General features: G+C 40.7%; 4 protein-coding genes across 4 annotated transcripts; 3 read left to right on the forward strand and 1 right to left on the reverse strand.

Moving 5' to 3' along the window:
- Nucleotides 1–2,128: 2,128 nt before the first annotated feature.
- LOC108376947 (uncharacterized) lies at nucleotides 2,129–2,917 on the forward strand. The gene is made up of 3 exons (XM_017633208.1): nucleotides 2,129–2,246; nucleotides 2,327–2,624; nucleotides 2,717–2,917. Exons 1-3 carry the CDS (start codon nucleotides 2,191–2,193, stop codon nucleotides 2,876–2,878), a joined length of 516 nt encoding a protein of 171 aa, XP_017488697.1. The 5' UTR covers nucleotides 2,129–2,190; the 3' UTR covers nucleotides 2,879–2,917.
- A 1,769-nt stretch (nucleotides 2,918–4,686) lies between these two features.
- LOC108376945 (ATPase inhibitor, mitochondrial) lies at nucleotides 4,687–5,767 on the forward strand. Its single transcript, XM_017633206.1, has 3 exons — nucleotides 4,687–4,925; nucleotides 5,009–5,147; nucleotides 5,215–5,767. The coding sequence occupies exons 1-3, from the start codon at nucleotides 4,879–4,881 to the stop codon at nucleotides 5,299–5,301; spliced, it is 273 nt and encodes a 90-aa protein (XP_017488695.1). The 5' UTR covers nucleotides 4,687–4,878; the 3' UTR covers nucleotides 5,302–5,767.
- A 367-nt stretch (nucleotides 5,768–6,134) lies between these two features.
- On the forward strand, nucleotides 6,135–7,797 carry Mthfs (methenyltetrahydrofolate synthetase). The gene is made up of 4 exons (XM_017633205.1): nucleotides 6,135–6,542; nucleotides 6,599–7,058; nucleotides 7,114–7,369; nucleotides 7,441–7,797. Exons 2-4 carry the CDS (start codon nucleotides 6,939–6,941, stop codon nucleotides 7,668–7,670), a joined length of 606 nt encoding a protein of 201 aa, XP_017488694.1. The 5' UTR covers nucleotides 6,135–6,542; nucleotides 6,599–6,938; the 3' UTR covers nucleotides 7,671–7,797.
- On the reverse strand, nucleotides 7,744–14,737 carry vir (VIR_N domain-containing protein). Its single transcript, XM_017633207.1, is given in 20 exon segments — nucleotides 7,744–8,001; nucleotides 8,062–8,680; nucleotides 8,683–8,736; nucleotides 8,739–8,876; nucleotides 8,879–9,086; nucleotides 9,142–9,209; nucleotides 9,212–9,598; nucleotides 9,601–9,846; nucleotides 9,908–9,924; nucleotides 9,926–10,166; nucleotides 10,169–10,327; nucleotides 10,330–10,551; nucleotides 10,554–10,715; nucleotides 10,718–11,014; nucleotides 11,017–11,178; nucleotides 11,304–11,390; nucleotides 11,393–11,759; nucleotides 11,762–12,635; nucleotides 13,792–14,471; nucleotides 14,558–14,737. Coding segments are annotated over 20 exon segments (5,229 nt in total). The 5' UTR covers nucleotides 14,624–14,737; the 3' UTR covers nucleotides 7,744–7,826.
- Between the last annotated feature and the right edge of the window lie 6 nt (nucleotides 14,738–14,743).

The following is a 14,743-nucleotide window of genomic DNA, read 5'->3' on the forward strand; positions in this document are numbered from 1 at the left end:
GTTGCTACTGCTGCTGTAATTATGGCTGCTGGTGCTATTGCTCGGCCTATCCGATGAGTCTTTCCCTGGTGTCTTCAGCAACTCCGAAATAGATTTTTTCGAATCAGTTTTCGAGAGTGAACGCTTACACTTATCCGATTTCTTATTCGGCTTTGGTGATTTCGCTTGTTGTGCCTGATGTGGTTGCTGTCGATTTGAACTACTTGCGTGTTTGCTGCAAAAGAAAATAGCAAAAAAATTTGGCTGCGTTACAGTCTTATCAATTTCATTAGGGACTAACTACGCAACTACTTTTTCGGTTACTTTGAATTTTTTGAGCAAATAAAACCGCTGACCATTTTGGTGAGAAACATTTGCAGTAGAGCTTGGAATTTCTATGCTTTCAAAGCTAAATTATGGGATAATTTTTTTGACAAATCCAATGCAAGTTTATAAAACAAAAAAATTTTAAATGTTGACTGTCGTTATCGACGACAATGGAAGAACTTCTATGAAATAAAAAGGATTGCGCGATTAACTTAACTCTAGAAGTGAGGATGACTTTGCTGTAGAAACCTAATAAGTGCAGTTTAGGAAATGGTAGTTGGATAGCGGGGTTTACATATTTCGCTTCTGTTACATTTCAGTAATTCTCAACAGACTAATAATTTGTTTACGTTGATGAGCGGCTTTCATTATTTTTATTCCGAGTGTATTCTAGTACTTAGACAAAATCTGGATACGAAAAATACGGCCGCGCCTTGTGTCTGCGATGCTAGACTGGGAAAATATGTATTCGAAATTCGCTAATAGACTTAGACCTATGTACAGATATGTAGTAGTTAGCTCGGCAAAGAACTTGTTAAAAACTTATCAAACTACATTGCAGACGTGTTGATAGTCGCGGAACATGTGTCCAGTATTTAAAATATACGTATTCACGAGTCAGTATTTTTCGGAGCTACTTAAGAAGAGTTCGATTATAGGAACGGACACTCACGAATTCTCAGAAAACACTTCAACAACATGACGTTAGCTGAAACTGAGGGTTGCTACCGCGATTGTTTAAGCTATTGATCGCCTAAAACCCTAGTCATTCCGATACATAAAACCGGCGCTGAAGGTCACTTTACGCCATAGTAACCCGCTGTTTTTAAACTCGACCCCCCCTGTAAGGGAACTGCCAATCCTTATCTTCATACTTATTTCCTTATCCGTATCTTCAATCTTATCCTTATCATTATCCTCATCCTCATCCTTATCCTTATCCTTATCCTTATCCTTATCCTTATCCTTATCCTTATCCTTATCCTTATCCTTATCCTTATCCTTATCCTTATCCTTATCCTTATCCTTATCCTTATCCTTATCCTTATCCTTATCCTTATCCTTATCCTTATCCTTATCCTTATCCTTATCCTTATCCTTATCCTTATCCTTATCCTTATCCTTATCCTTATCCTTATCCTTATCCTTATCCTTATCCTTATCCTTATCCTTATCCTTATCCTTATCCTTATCCTTATCCTTATCCTTATCCTTATCCTTATCCTTATCCTTATCCTTATCCTAATCCTTATCCTTATCCTTATATTTATCATTATCTGTATCTTTATCTTAATCTTTATTTACATCTTTATCTTTATCTTCATCTTCTTCCTCTTTTGACAGCGCTTTTTCCTTCACATTTTTATTTATCCATGTCGCTTTTATTATTTTTGTATTTATCTTTTATCTTTCCCTCCCAAGCGGCGTTCAACGCAGCCGTTCAATTTCTGTCCACGTATCACCAACATCTCCGAAATAGATTAAGAAGTTTCGTTCAAATAAACAAAAACCCATTTCGGTATTGATAGTATTTCAAGGATCAAAGGAAACTAGCGCCTTCTGCTATCAATCGAAATGATTTAGGGTCCAATTAGTGGTGCTATAACCATAACTTTGTCAAAAGCTTCAAACCTGCTTATGGTTATGGCGAAAAACCTACGGTTAAGTTATGGCTACGCCACCACTAATTGGACCATCAATCAACTAATTCGCTATGATCTTACTACCGTAAAATCTTTACTGTGAACCAAGTCAATGGAAAATATACAAATCTTAGCAACATTCAGTAACCCTGGTACCTTATGTCAGTTCAAATCTATACAAACGTTTTTGGAAATCCAACAAATTAGTACAAAAAAAAATATATATATTTTTTTAAGAAATATGTTGGCAAGGATCTTTCGACGTCACCTTTTAGGCGCACCTGAAAATTTTTTGGGGTACGTTGGATGCGCAACGAAAATGCATTTACGCATTTTACTTAGAATAATCTGATTTTGCTAAAATTCGTTTCTTCCAGCTTTTGCGCAAATCGGTGTTTCGGCAATGAATACAGCCCGTATATACCCGGTGGTGGACTGGAGAAATTACAAGGCGGCTTCAAGGAGGAAAGCTATTTCAAGCTGAACGACCTCAAGTTGATGTTGAAGATGCGTGAACAGACGCTGCGCGGCTCTGGGTATGACACGACAGACATAAACGTTGCGATAGCACAAGTCAATCAATTGGAACGCGACACAGAGATGGAGGCTCATCGGCAGCAGGGTTTAATGAATAAACAAAAAAATTGCATGGAGGAGCTATTCTTTCTAGCCGAAGTAAGTGCAGTAATGGGAAAAGAAAAAAATGCTTTTTGACAAATGTAGCAGCATACTCACAAAAATGGCATTTTTTTTCGTCTGTTCGACAGGAAACGATGAACTTGCGCAGATTGGAAACCAAAATGCGCGCACAACTCGAACAGAAGTTGCGTGATGAACTCGCAGCCAAGAAGCGTCAACGTGCCGATGCTGAATTAGCCAATGGTATGGAATCGTTACCCCAAATGCCCAATGCCCCAATGTTTAGTTGAAATTTTTTCTCAAAATTCCTTTTTTTTATTGAAACGAAAAGACAAAATTAAGTACGTATATTTTGGTAAAAATAAGTTTATATGCACGTTGGATTTTTTTAAATTTTTTTCGTTTTGAATATTACATATACGTTTCGTTTCCGGACAGTGGTACATATCTGAAAATGGGGGAAATTTAAAAAAGACCAACTGCAGAGTTGTACGAAAAACACAAGAATATTTATGTAAACGAAAAAAAACGGTAGAGGCGCGATAACTACTCACTGTTGTTGTTATACACACTTTTGTGCATATAAATTTTGGTTCGAAAATAAATTAGCAGTGTAAAATGCTCAGAAACTACAGAGCAGAATTTAGGCCTGCTGTGACCCATGATTGATTTATTAATTAACATATATATATTTTTTAAGTTTTTTTCTTTAAGAATTAAATAAAAAATACATATGTATGTATATTTGAGCGGTTAAAGTTTGTTTTATTTAAAAGAAAAAATTCTGATTTTGAAAGAGCTATTTAAAAAGACGTAGTGGTAAAGGATCTGAATTTTTCACATAAGATATGTACATACATATATACATATATCTGGCGGAAAAGCTCTCTACAGCTTTCGATAGATTTTATATGAACGCGTGCGATGTTAAAGGCCTCTTTGGTGGTCACTCTGCTAGATATATCGGTTTAAAATCGCGGCAAAGTGCCCGGCACAAAAAAGAGGAAAAATCGGATATCATTTCCGAACAGATGAACATGTCAATTTGAGAATGGAACAAATGCAGGGTGAACGTGTGATATGAAAGTGTAGGCCGGAATTTTACTCATACGCACTTTTAAGCGAATTTTAACAAATTTCTAGTCCTTTGTTCTGACAATTTCCGTCGGTGGTGAAGATAAGAAAGCAGAGAGCAGGTATGTAGCTGAGTAGTGATCATCCGAAAACTGCGCAGTGACCTCTCCCCCAATACGAAATTTGAAAAGGGCAGATTGGCTGTGTTTTAAGAACGAGTTCCAGCGCTCGACTGCCGCGTCATCTAGGATACGTTCCGCTCAAGCTACTGATGGGGCGGTGGTTAATTGAACGGTTGTCCTATATGCCAGTTTTAATAAGGCTTGTGCGCCTCATCCTACCCTTTGAGGAACAAGGAGCGTCATACGCGGGGTGATTTGAGAAATCTCCTAAACCGGGCCCTCAGAACTAACAGTGAGATGGACTGGGAACACTTTCGCTGTACGCAAAGAGAGTACAAGAAACTAATTCGCACTACGAAAAGCGCTTCCTTCAAAGAGTACTGCAGTGGTATTGATAACGTGTGTCAAACGGCTAGGTTGGTAAAATTTATTAAAAGGGACTTAACTACAAAGCTGGGTTCGTTTAAGAGGCCTGATGGTTCCATTAGATACGTAGACACGAGTTGAGGATCTTTCTGTTCTGCTTGGGTACCACTTACCTGGAAAATTTCCCCTCGCCTAGTGTATTAAAATGGAAAAACTTGGCAGCACTGCATAGTTTTCGACGTTTTTCGTTGTTTACTTATTTTACCACGACAGTAAACAATGCTAATGTTGTCGAGTCGCACAATTTAGCCTAATTTACAATTAACGCAATGAGGCTGATTGATTTCCTTTTAAGTCGCTGTAACGATGATAATGATATAGCGACCTCGAACCGAAACCGGTGCAACAGTCGAGTTACCACTGTCATTTAAAAATTGATTTCCGGAATAACTTTTTCAGTTTCCTTTTACCGTACACTTCTTTACTAATGGTTTCTTCTAGCATACATTTAGGCGCAAGCTAAGCCGAAAACAGCTGCTGTATTTCGCTATTTCATCATTCAGCATCATTAGCTTGTAACGTGCAGACAAACAACGGAAATCGAATTACGAAAATACGCTCGATTAGTGTACGAAAGTATTTTTAAACAATTGAGTACAAAACTATAAGCAAATAATTGTGAAATCCAGAGAAATTTACTGCGCGCCAGCAAAATAAAAAGCATAAAAATGCTAACACGCCGCTCAATCGTTGGCGTACAAGCGTTGAAACAACAGTAAGTTTCTGTTTTACAAAAAACTTACGTAATTAGATTGTGAGCAGTGGGAAACTAGAGAATAGTAAAATTCATTAATTTAGTTGTCGCAAAATGTCGCAAGTCGGTGAATTGGGTAGTGGCGCTGGCAAGGGAGGCGGCGGTGGCGGCTCCATACGTGAGGCGGGCGGCTCGTTTGGCAAAATGGAGGCAGCGCGCGAGGAGGAATTCTTCTACAAACAGGTACATACTTAGATATTACTTGAAATATAAATACCTTTTTCGCACTTTCGCTTTTATAATCATTTAGCAAAAGGAGCAGTTGAAGAATTTGAAAACAAAAAGCGGCGATGCAACAAAGAATGCAAATTTAGCAGCGCAACCGGCGAAACAGTGAAATGATGGCAGAGAAGAAAAAAAAAATACGTTTGGATTGTTGTCAATCGGTGCATTGCCCTCAATTTGAAATCAGAATATTTTACGGCTACGTAAATGTGAAGTTTAAAAATTTGTTTTGACCACCTAGTTGTACAAAAATGTTTAGTTTTGAAAGTGAAAAGACTCTTATTCAATAAAGGAATAGGAAAAGTTACTAATTCGAAACAAAGTTTTACTCGAAATAAAAAATTTACCCAGATGACATTGGAACATTTTTTACATATTAGACGAAACTCTGCTTTCTGCTACTGTTGACTGGGTATTTCGAAAGAATCACTCGCGCGGGCCGTCGAGAGAAAAATCGGACACAGACTGCAGAATCACTGCCCTATACAAAAATAATTTATGATAAATTGTTTATTCTAATAATTGGAATATTTTGATAATAAAAGCCTATAACGAAGGAGCAATTGCATTGTAAATAAGTTAATTGTAAAAACAAATATTTTTAAAGCAAGCTTTCTTAATATAAACCAAATCGGACTATAAATACATATTTTTCAAATATCTCGACTCCTGCACCACCTATCGGATTAACTCATCTTTCGTATTGCATTGTCATCGAGTGCTGAGCCAACTGTGAAGTTTCAGGTCTCTAGGTCATCGGGAAGTTGGTCAAAAATTGATTGCAAGATCTGTGCGTAACAAACGTACATACATACATACATACCGAGCAAGTTAAATAAAAGCTTCTAAAAAACAATAACAAGTTATGGTTCTGATATTTCAGGCACTTACTAAGTCCGGGCCCGGGGAGGATTCACCCCTTAACTCCTCCCCCACGAAGGCCCTGGGCACGTCAATGGACTGATAAGAATTGTGTACAAGGCATTTGTTATCAGATGAAATTATGGATGCCCAATTTCATGTAGATATTCGATCAACTAATATCGATAATTCTAAGGGTACGTATATCGGTACAGGTGCGACACAGAGAAATCTGTTAAACTAACATTTCCTCTATTGAAAACAAAGTTGCCAAGAATTTACGAAGGCAAACGGCGCAACGGCTATTTTACAAAATTTATTCCATAATATTCATTCTCTGATATTTAAAATCCTGCATCGATTAGAAAATTCTCGATGCAAAAATCGATATTCTGTACTCATCGATGTTAATTCGACACTCCTAATTTTGGAGGGTAAACAAAAAAATCGCAGATAGCAAGTGGGCTGGAACGTTTGATAATTTGATTTTAAGTAACTAAAAATATGCATAGTATTTGTTGATGAGCCTTGTAAACAATAAATTATAGGCCCGGAGCAAATCGGCAATGCAAGCTAATCACATGATAAACATTTAGACGACAAACACTGGCTTTCACAAAAACAACAAAACTGCTGCAGATTGCCCTAGTGTCATTGATAACCCCTGGCACCCAAGTGGATGCTTGATTTTAATTCCATGCTCAAGCAGCAGATAACTAATGCGGCACTAGTTGGAGTAGGTAATTGTTGATAAGGCGTGACAAAGAGGGCAATTCATGCAAAAATTCAAAAGTAAAGCACAGTATACAGTAGCGGTTCGATCACAGCAAGGTGCGGAGCGTGCTTAATATAGGCTGTATTTTATTTAACAATCATAATCTAAGAAAAATGGCCACAACCGTTCGGAACCCATTGAAGAAAGTTTTGCGGCAACGCATGAAGACCGAGGTCATACCATCTATAAGCGCCGAGTCAATAGCTCGACAATCGAGGGCCATTTACGAAAAGGTCAGTTGAGATTTGTTAAATTTCTTGCAATATTTTCATTCTCAATTTCTTGCAGGTGATCGCCTCTGAGGCCTTCCGTCAAGCGAAAGATGTTAGCATATATCTAAGCACTGGCAGTGAAGTAGATACGCTACCTTTGCTACGTGAGCTCTTCAATCAGCAGAAAAATGTTTTTGTGCCCACGTACAGCGGCAAGCTTATGGAAATGGTGCGCGTCAAAGATTGGGCGGACTACGAGGCGCTGCCACTAACCAAATGGAATATAAAGCAACCTAGTGCAAAGGAGGGACGTGAGAATTCGCTAACAAATGGTAAGAAGGGCGGATTGAGTTTCTTGACGACTATGCTTTGCACTAATATAGTAAATCTTGTACCTTTGCAGGTCGCGGCATTGATCTGTTCTTGATGCCCGGTGTTGCCTTTACGCTAAGTGGCGGTCGTATGGGTCACGGCATGGGCTACTATGACAGCTTTTTGCACCGGCATTTTAATATTTACCCTGAGAAGAAACCAGTACTAATGGCTTTGGCATTCCGTGAACAAATCGTAGACGAAAGTACTTTGCCGCTAGATCCACATGACGTGCGACTTACAACTGTAATTACGGAATAATGAGCGCACTGAATTTAGTTGTAAATTTTTGTAAATAGTATATATGTACACAGAGATTCACGTTTACTTATGTGTGTTTAAATGTACTTTTATATTTTTAATAAAAAAGTTAAGTTAACTTAAATTATGTTCATTTTGTTTAGTTTTACTTAAATCCTAGCGTAGATAGGGTCGCGGGCGGCCGCCACGACCACGTGAGCGTCCACCGAAATGCGAATTGCCCGAGTAATGCGTTTCGCCAAAGTGTGGTTCGGTGGTGGCGCTGCGATAATGCGGCGACCCACCGTCTGCCCAAGTTGAGGGCGAAGACGTGCGCATAACTTTGGATTTGCTAGAAAGAGAAAGAATGCATTAAACACTTATTTTTTACTGATAGCACCCAATAACATACCGAAATGCCGCTGCCGTCGAAATACGTGTACCACGATTGCGCCCTACACGTGAACCACGCATAATAGGAGGTATTTTATTGTAGCCCGTTGGGCCAGTAGGTTGCGCGCCGCAAGTCTCTAATGCAAGAAAATCATCCACATGCAATGATGGCGGACGCGATGTATTCGGTGGACGTGAGCGGAAGAGATCACCGCGTGACGGGGGCGCGCGCGCAAAACCACGACCGCGCACGGGCGTGATATAGATTTTCTTTTCTGGTCGTCCAGTGCTCGGCTCCACCTCAACACGGCGCGTGCGGAAGCATGGCGCTGTGGGCGTGCGCTCGCGATTCGATTGCGGTGAAGCAGACAAATGTAGAACGCGCTTGCAATCTGATGTGAGATTCGTCTCGGGGGACAAGCATTCTGCAGCCAACTCGGTTAAATCGCAAGCGACGCGTTCGTACTTGCACTCATCGTAGTCTACACAGGCAGCTTGCAACCAGTAGCGCGCCTGCAGCTGCGTTTCATCCGCTGAATCGTCAAATTCAACGAAAATGGGGCGTGCAACAAATTGCATGACAATGCCCTCACTTTGCGGAAGTGTTGGTTCCGCAACATTCGCAGCTTCTTCATCATTTTCGCTGACGCAGCGCTATCAATGGATTCCAACAGTGTGGTAACATCAGGCAACATTTATTAGCGGAAGTGCTGTCATCCTCTACCTTAATTTGTGTGGGCGCTTTTTCCTTACATTTTGTGTGCGCGGCACTCAAGCGTTGAATTAGATGGGGCTTCGCGTTCTTTTGAAAACCTAGCAAGTTAGATAGCTGCAGGCACTCCATTTAATGGTGCGTATGGGTATAGCTTGCTGTTGCTGCAAGTATTCAGCAATATGCGTCAGCGAGTGTAGAAAAGCTATAAGAAACTCAATGGAGGGTAAGCGCGCCCGCTCTGATTCAGCGTAATTAAGGAACTTTTCGAGCCATTGTTGGAATTCAGCGCGTCTTTGTTTGAGCTGCTGCGTCAAATGAAAAGCGTTATGCTGGAGAGATAATACAATGAAAAAGGGTAAATAAATAATACAGATTCTCAAATACATATACATACTCAAGTTCTGTTAAAAGATTCAAGTTATTCAACGCCAACTCGCACATCTCCTGCTGGCATCACTATTGAACAGGTTTGTTAGTATAGCTTCAACAATGCGCGGCAACAACTCCTTCGCCGGCAATGCAGCGGCCAAATTCAATTCTGGCGTTGCTGTTGATTTTGGTGAAACGAACGATATTCCCGCGTCTATAAAATTCTTTAAAATATGCTGTATGGCCAATTGGCATTTTGCACAACCTCTGACGCAGGCCCAGCATAACAGAGCACCATTGGAAAGTTCCCACAACTTCCCGCTGAGTATGGACATCGCGGAAATCTTCAAAGCGGCGAAAGGCGTTAGACGCGCGAAGAAGTTCAACAAGCGCGCTAATTGTGCACTGGGCGTGGCAGAAGCTGACTGCCATTCGGCGCACAATAAATCGCTAAGAGTTTTTGAAATAAGTACGTCATGTTGGGAGCCAAGTCAGCAAGTTGTAGGCACACTTTTGTCATTAGATCCACCAGAGGCGGAAAAGTGGAAGGTGCAATGGTTTCAATAAGTTTGGCGATTTGTGCGCTCTGCGGATGCAAATGTGCTGACCAAAGCTTCCGCTCGGTAATCAAGCGCTGAGTTTGAGTTTCGGGTAGCTGCGCATCGGCGGGCAATGGTATGGGTAATGGTAGCGGCAGCAATTCGGCGAGCACATGCAAGCCTGCAAGAGATAAAGTGAATGAGTTAAATGTATCAAATTGTGAGCAAATTGTGATATTTACCTGGTATGAATGTGCCGGCCGTCAATGTTCTTTAATATTTCTCTAATCATTTGCGTCCACAATGATTTATGCAGCGATTCCTCGTCCTGTTCGTTGGGCTGCGTATATGCCAGCAATATCTGTATGATTTCCTGCTTGGCTTGTGCTATTTCATGCGCCGCATGACTGGAAGACGGAAAATAATGCAACAGGAAATATGCTTTCATTAGATGATCGATGGCAGTCAAGTCCTTAAATTCCACATCTCGACATTGTATGCATAAGAAAGCATAGCGCGCAGCACTTGCAAAGCTGGTAATATTATCTGACAGCAATGAAGGCCCTGCAGAGTCACCAGAGCGGGTGTGTGTAGGCCCGGTTGTTCAAAATATGAACATAATTTTTCAAGTATTTGCACAATAGTTTGCACACCATCAGCGCATAGAACTGCAGCGTCACAAATCTATATTTCAGCTGCTCTGTATTGGAACTGCGGAATGCTTTGCAGGTGGGGCCAATGGCTAGGTGACGCAAGATACGCAAACCCATAATCAAATCGCCAGGAAAGGTGGTTATATACTCCAGCGAACGCGTTATTACCTCAACTAGTGGTGTAATGTTGTCGTATGCGAAAATATTTAAGGATTCCAAAGGTTTCAAGTAACAAACATCTCTTGCAACACAGCCGATACTGAAGGCTCAAAATTTTCATGATTCTTTGCCAATTCGAGTATGCTGGCGCCGTGCTCAATCAGATAGTCCAACTGCTCGCAGTGGCGCACGCAGCAATCCACCATGTCCACAGCATAACTAAGCACAGGACTTTTTATTTGGCACCCGGTGAGGCGACTTGTCGTTGCGCTTGTAAATGCTGTTCCTTCTGTATGAGATCCATTAAGAACTGCATATTGTTGTTCATGCCTATCACTTCGACCGTATGTTGTCGTCCAGGCGTGTTACAGGTCTGTGAGTACAGTGCGTGCAAATGTGTAGCAAGCCGGATGATGTCATAGTTTTCGGCGCGTGTCAGATGCATAATAGCATCCAAATGGTAGCGTGTCTGCACTTTGTGCGCCAGCTCAGAGCCGAGTTGCTGTAGGCGATCCAGTAAGGGTTTCCGAAGCGGTGTGCTTTTGCTTCAGTGCTTGCTGGTGTGGATTCCTTTGAGTGTTCAGAGTTCTGCAACTCTTTTTCATCCTCTTTTGATTCTTTAGCTTTCGGCTAGCTCTATGGTAGTGTCGGCTGTGGTTTCGCTTTCAGTCTTCTTAACACATTTTCTAAACTCTCAGCTTCTATTTTGGGTTGGCGGACGTATCGTCAGCAACTTTCACATTCACTATAAGAAAAAAAATCTTTTAATATTGCAAAGGAGTTTTAAATGGTGTCTCTAACGCTTTTAAAGTCCTCAAAAATTTACTTAATTTCCAAATTTTTAGCAATTCACTTGCACTCACTTTGTAGTCCTGTTCCTCTGTAGGCGTCACATCTTCGGGCACTTCCTCATGCCAAGCAGTGCAGCTACCAACAACTGCGTCGTTTCAAAACAATCATCTACAAAATAATCCACACCCACATGCGTCTGCAACAAAGTTTGTAACAAATCTAGGACACGCAATAGCAACGACGATGGCACCTCATTGGCATTGATCAGCAGCAGAAGCAGGGATTCACCTAGCGTATGTTGCACAAAGTAGGACTGTAGTGCATTGGCGAAGCCGCGTTGTGCTGCGGTATCCACAGCAATTTCGAACTTCTTTGAGACTGGTAGAAATCGTTTCGGTTGCTGATAGGACAACGAATTGTCCACTAAAGCATCCATAATTTGCTCGATAGATTGCTCGATGGCAGCATACTGTTCAGGCGCTGTGCCAGGAGTATAATTGTCAGTACGAATAATTTGCTGCAGCTTTCCCGCACACATTCCAGCGCCTCGTTCAAGTGCAACTTCTTTACAATCGATTGCAATGCGAATTTGGTGCGAGTCAAATGTGACTGCTGCAAAATATTCAGCAGCAACTGATAGCCGTTTGTTTCGCCGCCTACAAGGAAGTAACGTATGCCTTCCTTGGTATCTAGCAAGGCGTAAACTGCCTTGAGCAGCATAAGCTTGATCGATACCGCCATATAGTTTTCTTTGTACAGTTTGAAGAGAGCTGTGAACNCTAGGCTGGTACATTTCGTTTGCAGTTCATATTTTCGCATAATAGCTGCCAACGTTTCCAGGTCCTTACGATACAATGCTTGCATTTCGCTATTATAACGACAAATTGGCATAGTAAATGGATCGAATTCGATTATGGCGGGACCAGCCGCAGCAGCTGCCGCTACCATGTCTGCTTCGAGCTCGTTGCCCAAGGTTTGTTCAATTGCAGCATTGGAATCGTCATCGCCAATAATTTCATCATCGCTGAGTATGGGTTCATATTGTTCACCAGGCGTGCCGGGGGTTTCGTCATCGTCTATAGTTTGTGTATCCGGCGCACCGTTAGTCAAAGACTCATCGGAACGCATGTAACTACGCTTTTTAAGTTTATAATGCACATCGTCTTCCGAATACTCCATATTGTCAGGAGACCGAGGACGTGTTGGCGAGTCGATCGATACAGGTGGCGTGCGCGGCGGCCATTTATGTGACTCCTCGGCGTCTGAACGTGAACGCTCCGAGCGTTTGCGACGCGAACGATGCGAGTAATCAGGGCTGCGTGACCAGTCCCGCGATATTTTTTCACGATCACGTTCACCACGTGAGCTAAAAATCGAAAAATAGTAATGTGAATTTTAATTAGGTTTTAGTAAAAAAGTTTATTCTAGAAATTTCTCCAAGATGGTAAGGTCGCAAGACCAATCGAGTAAAAGCAAATTTTCAAATCAATAATCGGGTTGTCAGTAAACATGTACGTTAACAAGAAAAATGTGTGCTCTTGCAAGGATGCAGTGTACCGTTAGTACGGTACTACTTAACAACCGTTTAACAAATCTGAACTACAGCGTGTTCGTGAAAATGATATCTCCAACATGATCTTCAAAGGGGCATAATTAAAAATTTGACATTTTTGAAATTATGCGTTAAAAATGTACACAGAGCTCATGATTCAATAATAATAATAATAATTGAATCATGCACAGAGCTTTTATTTACCTTTCAGCAAAAGCTGTAGCAAATTTTTGTTATAGTTTGTTAAAAACCCTAAAGTAAAGTCTTCCTTGCCCTCAAGATTATCATGTGCTCAGAAATAGTTTTTCGCATTATCTGACAAACGTGTAGGTAATTTTGAGTTGTATCACCTTTGAAGGTCGTGCGCGATATGTACATTAAACACAGTGTGCAGTTTATAACAAAGACAGATAAAATGGGAAAAGTTTTAAATAAATGAAAATAAGTACGCGAGTACTTACATACGTACATATCTCACACCTAAATCTAAACAGCGGTCAACTCGAAAAAAAAATTAATTAAGACTAATTTTTCCATAAATTAAGGCATAGGACTTAACCCCAATTAATCCAAATATTTTCTTTATGATTATATACACTAACTAAGTTATACCCGTTTTTGTATTGATTGCGTTGAATCTGAATTAGCTCACTTTAGATATAGGTGTGCGATATGTTCACGAAATAAGAAAAAATAGTTAATATGATATAACCATGAAGCGAAAGAGGAATAACAATATTTAAGCAAACAACAAAACCGACTTATATTTCATGATCTAAGTTTGGGACCACCTCTGAGACACTATTTTTCGGATGCAAAATATATAAAAAATATTCCGACGAACTGATAACCTCCTCCTTTTTTGGAAGTTCACGAGCAATCTTGTAGAAATAACCTTAGGTTATGTGGGTTTAGTTTCCCGTCCATTGATTTGATATCTCAAAATAATGTTGACTATTCTCTAACCTACCGCAAATATTCTCTTTCATTACTCTCCGAGTGCGTGCGATTACGCGAAGGTAATGAGCGCTCCGAAGAATGCGAAGTCTTTCGCATGCCACGTTCACGTTCATCTCCGGATTGTTGGTAGTGGTCATTCCGCCCACCGGCATACTCCAACTCATCCCGCTCAAAATCGCTAAGATTCGCTTTATGTACAGATGGCACCTCACTCGGTAAAGGTTCCTTCCATTCGTCTTTGCTTGTCTCCTCCAGCAAGCTTGGTTCACGCGTTTCACTACTGCCACTTAAATTGCAAATCTCTTCAGGACCAGCTGGTTCGCAAGGTAGCGGTGGTGGGCTTGCAATTGGTTCAGTCATCGAATTGGTTAGTATACCATACACTGCCAAAGTAATTGTGCTATACCAGCCACGTAATACCAAACCATCAGTGGGTATTTTCTCTTGTGTACATTCTAGATGAATGCAATCGTTTTGATTATACTTTAATTGACCTAAATTTTCAAATGTGGAGGCACCCGGCATGCCCAAATCATTGACGAAAAATTCAATATCAAATTTTGAGGGATTGGTGGCACCGAGGCGCACACCGCCGGGAAAGTCGGCTTGCACGCGTGCTCCCAATGGTATTATGCGCACTTGAGTGATATACACTGGCTTTGGAAACTGCACAAGATCGAGATTGATGTCCTGGAAAAACGAATGGTTAATAACAGTTGAAGATTAAATGGTGAAAACGAAACGAAAAAAAACACATGCAAATAATCACCGCTTACCGTGTCCACTTCATGTGAAAAGGTGTCAAAGAAAAGAAGCTCCGCTGCATCGTCAGTTTCCACCATTTTACACTTAACTGAAGAAATTCAGCTTCTAATACACTATGTACTGGTTTCTAGGGCAAAATAAAATGAATAAAATATTATAAAATGAAGAAAAATCACTATTTTCCACCAGCATCAGCC

Source organism: Rhagoletis zephyria, unplaced genomic scaffold (assembly GCF_001687245.7).
Source record: "Rhagoletis zephyria isolate East Lansing unplaced genomic scaffold, Rhagoletis_zephyria_1.1 Rzeph_scaffold_11236, whole genome shotgun sequence".
Taxonomy (NCBI): domain Eukaryota; kingdom Metazoa; phylum Arthropoda; class Insecta; order Diptera; family Tephritidae; genus Rhagoletis; species Rhagoletis zephyria.